We start from the raw sequence: 9,695 nt of genomic DNA on the forward strand, positions 1-9,695 counted from the left end.
CGTGCATACGTATGTGTTTGTGTTCATTACCCCATTTTCATTACGCACAATCCAGTGACAGGTGTAGTTTCCATCAGAAGCAAACATCTTCTCCACGTCACACGATGCTGACACTGTCCAGTCCTTCCTGTCTATAACTGTGTGGTTTATTGAGGCCATGCAGTTGGACAGCCTGTCGGCCTTGTCTGTGTCAAAAAGAAATGTTTGTCAACTTAAGTTATTACACGAATTCCGAAAATGTTGGTTAATTTATTACATTTATGTTTTCATAACACGACCCAGAAAATAATGTCATCTTATTGTTCATTATTTTCTGATTCTAACAACATATTAATATGTTATTTTCAGATTAAAAACAAACTCTGAAAATGAACAATATGAAAAGTATGATTAAAATTAAATCTCCGAAATCGATTTAAAACAATGTCATCTTACTACTTGTCGGTTCCTGATTCCAAAAACATATTGATATGTTATGCTTGGATTAAAAACAAGCTCAGAAAGTTAACAAGAAAAGCAAAATTAATGCTTTACACGACTCTCCTTCGTCATGTCTATTAGTGTTTTGTAGGTTTTAAAAAGAGCCCCCCCCCCTCCCCCCAAAAAAAAAGGAAAGAAAGAAGCTGTTCCAACTTCAAAAACATAACTTTCACGTCGGACTGATTGACATTAACTTGATCCTTATGTGACCTGTATCAATCCATTCAATCCTAAGAATACTTCACATACACATTCAAACCAACCTATTTCCCACCACCCTCACTAGCATGACATTCTCAACATCCACCAAATTATTTTAGAATTTTTTTTAATTTTTTTTTTAACAAGAATCATAATACACTCTTCAAAAAAAGTTAAGGATCTGTTGAAAAAACGGATCTAATTATAAAAAATTGCCAAAAAATTAAACATCGACATAATAATTAAAAGATTAATGTGTTTGAATTAACAAATGAACAATGAGTCTTGACCTAGAATTTTGTTTGGCAGGCAGAGTTATTTCCCTTTGTGGGACTTCTCAAAAGCGCTCTGCATTTTGGAAGAAAACGGGTGTTTTTTATAGCCCCATGAAATTTGCGGAACGCATGCCAGGGCAAAAGGTTGTGATGCACGTGCTACAACAGGGTCCTGGCTATGAACATCGCTCACCAGCTTGTGTTTAAAGGTTGACACGCTGACACACTTATGCAGAGTAGCAACATGCCCCCACGAAGAAAACTGAACGATTTGGATAGAGGAAGGGCAATAGGATGGCTACAAGACGGTGTTGCTGCCAGGCAATTGGCCCAGAGGCTTGCAGTGGCTCCCTCTGTCATCATCAGACTAAAACAGAGATTCCACGCAACTGGAAGAGTGCAGGAGCGACAACGTTCTGGTCGGCCCAGAGTCACCACACAAAGAGAGGATCGCTTCATTCAGAGGCAGCCCATGCAACAAAGAATGGCTAGGGCAAACAACATTAGGCAACGCCTACACGCTACCACCAACACTGTTGTTAGTGGTCAGACGATCCGAAACCGCTTACACAACTTTGGCTTGCGTGCAAGGCGTCCAGTCCGAGGAACAACCCTGACTGCTAATCACCGAGCAGCTCGCCGAGCCTGGTGCACTCAACATGTGAGGTGTTAACGTCAGCAGTGGGCTCAGGTGTTGTTTACAGATGAGTCCCGCTTTTGCTTGGAACCTGCTGATGGTCGCATCCGAGTGTGGAGGCGTCGCGGAGAGCGCTTCGCAGAAGGCGCTCTTCTGGAACGACAGCGTTTTGGCGGAGGCTCTGTGATGGTCTGGGGAGGGATCAGCACACGTCTAAGGACACCTCTGTACCATGTAGTGGGCAACTTGACCGGTGTCCGCTACCAGAATGAGATCCTGCAACCCCTGGTCGTTCCAGCCCTCCAAGCGATCGGCCCTCGTGCGATTCTTCAGGATGACAACGCACCTCCCCATCGCTCTGCAGCTGTAAACACCTTCATCCAGCAGGCCAGGGTCAACAGGATGCTGTGGCCAGCCAACAGCCCGGACCTGAACCCCATAGAGCACATGTGGGACGAGCTTTGTCGTCGGGTACAGCAACATCACCCTCCTCCTGCCAATCTGGGTCAACTGCTGCAATGGCTCCAGCAGGAGTGGAATGGAGTTCCCAGAGCATTCATATGCAACCTGATCCACTCCATGCGCCAATGATGTGTTGAATGCCTGGCACACAACGGAGGGCACACGCGTTATTGACACTGATTCACATTGTTGTGAATTCCATTTTCGAGGGTTGTCACGTTTGACACACTCTAGCTAAATTGTCGCTGCCGCGTTCGATCTTTGCTTTGTTTGTCATTACTCCTTGGTTGTTCAATTATATAATTTAAAAAAAATGAAAGAATTCGGTCTTGTCTGTTTTGTGTGGCGTGCTTGTAAAAAAGTGATCCTTAACTTTTTTTGAAGAGTGAATTACACATTATGTTTCTTTCCCAAATTGAGTTTTGGCTAGCCCAGACAAAATATGTATACTCAGACACTTGAATGACCTCATTTTTAACACTATGACATCATAACATGATGTCATAACCAAGAGTCTCGCCAAGACTGACCAAATCAAACAAATGACATCATAGCTTAATGAAGTCAAGACTTATATCCTTGACAGCTCAGTGGATATTTTAAGTGCTGAAAATCTTTTCCAGCAAACATTTTCATGCTGGGATTCTAAAATGTGATGAAAACAAGCCACATTTTGGTCATGTCTGCGGATCACCAACACCTACAATTTCCTGAAATGTTGAGGCTTTTGCTCCCACAATGACCGAGAAAACCTCAATGTTAAGCTTTTACAAACATGACCCGGCTGTGACCCCAAAATGTGACGGGGGTCAACCAAACTAGGGTCACGTCGGCAGATTATCAAACCCTTGAAGTGTTCAAAGTTTTCAAAGCTGTAGCTTCAAAAACGCCCGAGATAATGTTGAGTTATTATGAATCGCGCATGACTCCCTGTGACCCCCGAAAATGACGAGGGTCAATCAAACTTACTTCAAGTTGGTAGATTATTAAACCTTAGATTTGTGCATAGTATCAAAGCTCTAGCTTCAAAAACATCTGAGATAACCTCAACGTTAAGTTTTTATGAAACGAACATGACCCCGCTGTGACCCCCACATTTGACGACGGTCAATCGAATTGGGGTCACTTCGTGAGATCATCAAAATCGAAGAGTGTGCAAAGTTTCAGAAGTCTAACATGAAAAACTTCCGAGATAACCTCAACGTTAAGTGTTTTGTCCACGGCCTGACGGACAGACGGCTGCCATTCAACCGGACACATATGAATCCTAATACTCACCAATTACTCAGATGAGTCAAAAAGAATAGAATCAACAAGCCCTCATCTGCAAAATGGAAACACCTCTTGTTTTTGTCGTGTCCAAAAATGGAAGTGATACAGAACTATGGCCCAAATTTATTGAAATATAGTAATGTTAACTCCTTCCGGAAGAATGTATTCGAAGCGTATGAAGATTTTTATGATAAAGTTGAAATAAATGAGCCAACAGAATTATTAGCAGAGCCCTTGTTTTATTCACAAAAGTTCACAATTGCCAAAAAGGTCATTCATTTTAAAGACTTGGCAGAAAAGGGTTTATTTAAGGTAAAACATTTGATCAAAGAAGATGGAACATTTTTGAATTACCAAGAATTTCAAACAAAATATGATATTCAAATAAAAATTCGTGATTATTTTGGCTGCGTTAATTCGGTTAGGGTTTATAAGCGCAAAAACGGCATTGAGTTTATTAAAGGCACAGTAAGCCTCCCGTAAACCATCACAGATACTGTCAGGCTTTTACACACAGTACAAACACCCTTTCATTTAAACACTCACCACTTGAGAACATCCTCAAGCAATTTTCAAAGAATTTATTTTTGCGTGGTTTATCTTACCTCTGAGCCATCGTGAACTCGTGTGATCCAGTTTCCCTTTTTTTACAATGCAGTCGTCAGTTAGTAATTTGAATGCGACTCGCTGTGAGCTTATCTGCAATAACACGTTATTATGTACCTCTGACTATGCACGAAACAAACGGCTGTGATTCACAAGAACTCTCGCGATGGCTTTTGACTGTTCAGAGGAACTGGCGATAGGCATAAACCGTCGTCTGCTACGAGAACCACGACCTTGCGTGAACCCGCTTCCGGGCGTTTCTTTTTTCAAACTTTCAAAACTTCGAATTGTACTGATCTTGTCTTGATGAAAAAAGAATTCTTTTATGATTTAAGAATGTTTGTGTAACACGCTGTCAATTTATTATTTAGATTTTAAAAGTTAGGTCTAGCGCCAAAACGCACCACGGTCTCTGAGACCATCCGCAAAATTAATTCGTTGAAAATTGCTCGCTCTTTACGTTGGGCACCTAGTATAGCATGTTCCCGTTTGGTGAGCGTTCAAATGGAAGGGTGTTTGTACTGTGTGTAAAAGCCTGACAGTATCTGTGATGGTTTACGGGAGGCGCACTGTGTCTTTAATGCAGATGCAAAAGAAAGCTTTACATTTTTATTGAATTAACAATGAAAGGATCCAAACCGTATTATGATATAATGATCGGAAAACCTGAAATGTCAAAAGCATGTACAAATTGGGAAATATTATTGGACAGAGAAATTGATTGGCAAAAAGTGTTCCAATGCACAAAGAAAATAAAAGAAGTCAAGTTACGATGGTTCCAATTAAAAATTATTTACCGAATTCTGGTTACAAATTCTATTTTAAAGAATATGGGGGTAACAACTAGTAACCTGTGCAAATTTTGCAATTTGCAAATAGACACCATTATTCATTATTTATGGCAGTGTGAATTTGTTCAAACCTTTTGGAACAACCTTAAACAGTATATGAAATAAAAATGTTTGAACTGCAGCAGGCTTAAGCTAAACCCCACACTTGTATTATTTGGACAAGACGGCTGAACAAACACTGATGAAGGTTTTGACTGTATTTTATTGCATGCCAAATGTTTTTAAAACAAATGTAGAATAAATAAAGTAAAGCCAACAGTGTACATATTTTAAAAGGAACTGTCCTACACATACAAGATCGATAAACATATCCACTGTACAGAATTGAATTATGAAAAATTTAGGCTGAAGTGGGCTTCATATTTTACCCTTGTGGAACAGCACTTGTTATAATTGATTGTATGCTGTATTGAATATGTTTTTATCCGTCATATCCACTCTATTATTATCTGACTTCTATGCATTGCATGACAAATTGTAAAATTGCCTGAATAAAACATCTTTGAAGACAAAAAAAGAATAGAGATACAGAAAAGCGTGCTATCCTGCTCGGCACAACCACTACCGCGCTATACTGGCTTGTCAATGTCACTGCCTTTTCCACGAGCGGGGGAATGACGATACTAAACGGTCTGGGCGAAAACAATGCAGTGTGTTGAGTTTCATTCTGTGAGTTGGACAGCTTGATGTAGTAGTTTCGCTTCACGGGACTTGTTTTGTTTGTTTGTTTGTTTGAAATGAGGATAACCTTTTATTCTGCAACATAGTCGGCCTTTTTAGTCTGGATTATCTTGCTCGCGTGGTGTGTGACTGTGTGTGTGTGTGTGTGTGTGTGTGTGTGTGTGTGTGTGTGTGTGTGTGTGTGTGTGTGTGTGTGTGTGTGTATGTATGTGTGTGTGTGTATATATATATAAATACGACTTGTGTCTGTCTGTATGTCTGTCTGTCTTTGTGTTCCGATTGCGCGGCCAAAGTTCTCGATGGATCTGCTTCAAATTTGGTGGGCATATTCAGGTAGACCCAAAACACAACCTGGTCGATGAGAATTTTCAACACGTGCTCTCAGCGCACAGCGCTGAACCGATTTTGGTTTTTCTGTTCATCTTCCCAGATCCATTCCCAGTAACTCTTCCTTATCTTCTCCAGTGTTTTGCGTTTATCTCCCTTCCTTCGTGTGGCGTCAATCCATATTCCCGTTACTATTTTTAGAAGGTCACTGTCCACAACGCTCAATCCATATTCCCGTTACTATTTTTAGAAGGTTACTGTCCAGAACGGTGCGCCACTCACCGAAGCCGGCGTACGGTGCGCCACTCACCCGGCGAAGCCGGGTATTCGGCTCTACTTCTTCCCGGCGAAGCCGGCTACCCGGCGAAGCGGGTATTCATCTAGTATATATATATATATATATGTGTGTGTGTGTGTATAGTGTGTGTGTGTGTGTATGTGTGTGTGTGTGTGTGTGTGTGTGTGTGTGTGTATGTGTGTGTGTGTTTGTGTGTGTGTGTGTTAACACGGACTTTGCAAGACATTGGGTAACTTACACACGACACGGACTTTACAGCGTGCTGAAACATTGTTTTGATTTCCCTCACAGATCACAGTGCCAGCGATGCTGTTTCTGTGGTCGCGTGTGACGATCAGGGTGCTGATGCTGTAGTCTGTCCTCTTCACCACGTACGGAGCAGTTTGACCAAACTTACGGCCGGACCAGGAACACGAACCCATGGTAACGTTGGTACCATCGTCGCGGTTGAAGTACCATGTCACTGTGTCATCCGTGATGCCAGTACATGTCAGATACGCCGAACCAGTTTCTTCCAAGTCAACTTTGCCATCGCTGCCACATTGCGATATCTCATAACCTGAGGACAGTGCAAAATGAAGAATGCCTTGAAAGAGTATTGTCTAAACCAGAAGTCTATTATCTAGAAATATTTATCTACTATTACCAGCAGTCGACACGCGGTGATACATATGCCCTTTGACCTTTCCTTGGGGATATCCCGTACTAAAAATAGAATACGGGATTATGGAAAACCATGTTCAAGGGCACTACGCACTGTATGCGATTTTCAATAAACGACTCAAAACCTTTGGGATAAATCAAAAAGAATAAAATACAAGAATATAGAGTTCAGAAAAGAAGAAAAAAGTTAAAAAATCATGTTTTACAAAAGTATTTGGGACTCGAACCCGAGACCGCCGGCATTGGAGGCAAACGTCTTACCACCCCGCCACAAGACCGCTTACCCTATCGGCGTGAAAAGACTTAAAGTGCCAACATAACTGCCACGTGCCCGGATCAGTTTTTGAATCAAGCATTTGTTGACTCGTCGTTTTTCCCGTTCGTATAAAGTGTGTTTTCTTGTAGCTGCGGTGTTGCCTATAAGGCAATCAATTTCAGGGCCGGACTAGGCGAAGAGGAGGGGGGGGGTTGCCAGTGGTGGCCCAGGGGGATGTCCCCCCTCGCGGCAGGGGCGGATCAGTTCATTTTATGACTGTTTTTTTTCAAAAGTATATTGTGAAGATATGGGTGTGAAGGCGCGAAGCGCCGAGCCGACGGCGCGAAGCGCCTAGCTTGCTAGGGGGGTCCGGGGGCATGCCCCCCGGAAAATTTTGAAAAAAAGGATGCCAAATGGTGCAATCTGGTGCATTCTGAGGATGATCATAACCAGTTTCAGGCAGCAGATTTTGTCACTGATTAATACCCCAAAAATTGAAACTCAATGTAAAATAAAGAAATGCATACCTCATTCAATATTTTTATTTTTTGGCTGGGGGGGGGGGGGGTCCGGAAACCCTAAAACCCACCCCTCATTGTGGGGGTCAGGGGGCGAAGCCCCCTGAAGCTGACGGGTAGGTCATATTCTGAGATAGGAAAATGGTCGCTCCTTGCATGAAACGGCATAAAATAAGCAATAAATAAAAAAAAATTAAATAAGTAAGGTACATGTTTAGGCTGGGGGGGGGGGGGGTTGCGCAACCCCCATAACCCCCCCGGTAGTCCGGCCCTGAATTTTCACCAGAGCCGATGTTACTAAAAACAAAAAAAATGAATGGGTAATTCGGCCGCGGCGGCTGGAGATATTGTTCCGCTGGAAGTACTCAATATATATGCACTTTTTTTTTGTTCGATTCATTTCATAATCAAAAACGTTTGGAATGAATCAAATGAATAAAATACAAGAATTACGAGTTCAGAAAAAAATCAAAATAAAATTGCCGTCGAAGCGAATCGAACCCGGGATAAAAAAAGAAAGCACTAACATATGAACGAGCACGTTACCAACTGAGCTAATCTGTCAAACTGTAGGCAAGGGAGATTTTAACTTCAAGTATTACACTTCAGTTCTCGAGCGTGGCGACGGCTGACGCGAGTTTCCGAGTCTCTCTGTTCGTGTTTGTGTGCTGTTCTCTATATCTCACTGTTCGGGGCTAATTCAGTTCATAACTGACTCTACGCTCCCGGTCACTTCGTATAAGTTTGGAAAGCAATATGAAGTAGCGATAATTTCAAGCGTGACCGACATTATTGATACGAAATGCCATGACCAATCGCAGAAAAGCGCTGACGTCATTGCATGAAAAATACCCAAATTCCTCTATTCTCGATGACATACTAAGGAGTTAGTTAGGGAGAACGACGATCTATGGACGGTTTATTATATAAAGGGAAGCAAGAGGTTAAAAACGGGCGTTGATAGAGCCAATGAACAAGGATGGGAACTTGTAGTATTTCATTCACTTGTGTATAAACTAGTAACGTCTATTCTTTTCATTATATGAAATGTGGAAAACCAAAACATGAAGTGGTTTTTAAACAAATTGTTTTTGTAAACTAATGACGTCAATTGCTTGAGGGATCAAGACTGGTCTTATGAAGAATTGAAACTGAAGTGGAATTGGTGGGATCAGGTAAACAGCTTCATATCTGTCAGTGTCTCTCTTGAAAAGTGATGGAATATACATCGGCGCTCTTCCATAGTACTTTGTATGTATGAAACGGCTCGAGAGAGAGAGAGAGAGAGAGAGAGAGAGAGAGAGAGAGAGAGAGAGAGAGAGAGAGAGAGAGAGAGAGAAAGAGAGAAAGAGAGAGAGAAAGGGAGAGATTAACGAGATTAACGAATTTTTTAATGCATTTAGGCAACATGCCCCTTGCAATTGGGGGAAAAAAACGTGGCAAAAACAACATCAAGGACAAACATAAATGTAATACTGGTGGACTATCTAGTCCATCAGAAAAAGTAATTGTGATATTATATAATATGTACATTACAATGACGGCCATAGCCGGTTAAATAGTGTAGTTAAGTTGTCGCCTTTTCTGCTATTGTTCAGGATTTGCAATCAGCTCTTGTCTAAGTTTTAAACAATCAAAAATAAATGATGCCAGCATTTCCTGATTTTCAATATTCATTAAGTTGACAAAATTTCTAGCTCTCAAACAATTATTGAATAGAATGTTTAAAGAAAACTGTTGTCTTATATTTGAATAGGCTTGGCAGGCGAAGATGAAGTGAATTTCATCCTCCTCCGCCAGACCACACAAGGGACATAATTCCAATCGTCTATTTACATTGTATCTGTGCCTGTTGCAATATAAGTCGTTTATGCCAACTCTAAATCGGACCAGAACGTCTCTATAACGTCTAATATGCAAACTTGATAAGTAATGTTCATACTGTAAAATAGTTTTGAAGCTTCGATAGGTTTTTGAAGCGAGAGAGAGAGAGAGAGAGAGAGAGAGAGAGAGAGAGAGAGAGAGAGAGAGAGAGAGAGAGAGAGAGACAGACAGACAGACAGACAGAGACAGAGACAGAGAAACAGATATAATTATATATATTAATGCCCGAGATATATAGAGGTTACAACACGAGTTTTTTTTTTATATGGCTTGTATTTCAGTCA

At 41.4% G+C, this 9,695-nt stretch overlaps 1 protein-coding gene across 1 annotated transcript in view; it reads right to left on the minus strand.

The window, feature by feature from the left end:
* LOC138972298 (uncharacterized) overlaps nt 1-6,902 on the minus strand; it is a 12,908-nt gene extending 6,006 nt beyond the window's left edge. The window contains exons 1-2 of the mRNA XM_070344994.1: nt 6,329-6,902; nt 31-185 (exon numbers count right to left, since the gene is read on the minus strand). Coding sequence (XP_070201095.1) covers nt 31-185; nt 6,329-6,512 — 339 coding nt within the window. The 5' untranslated portion in view covers nt 6,513-6,902. The remainder of the gene's footprint in view (nt 1-30; nt 186-6,328) is intronic.
* Between the last annotated feature and the right edge of the window lie 2,793 nt (nt 6,903-9,695).

This window comes from Littorina saxatilis, linkage group LG8 (assembly GCF_037325665.1).
Source record: "Littorina saxatilis isolate snail1 linkage group LG8, US_GU_Lsax_2.0, whole genome shotgun sequence".
Lineage (NCBI taxonomy): Eukaryota > Metazoa > Mollusca > Gastropoda > Littorinimorpha > Littorinidae > Littorina > Littorina saxatilis.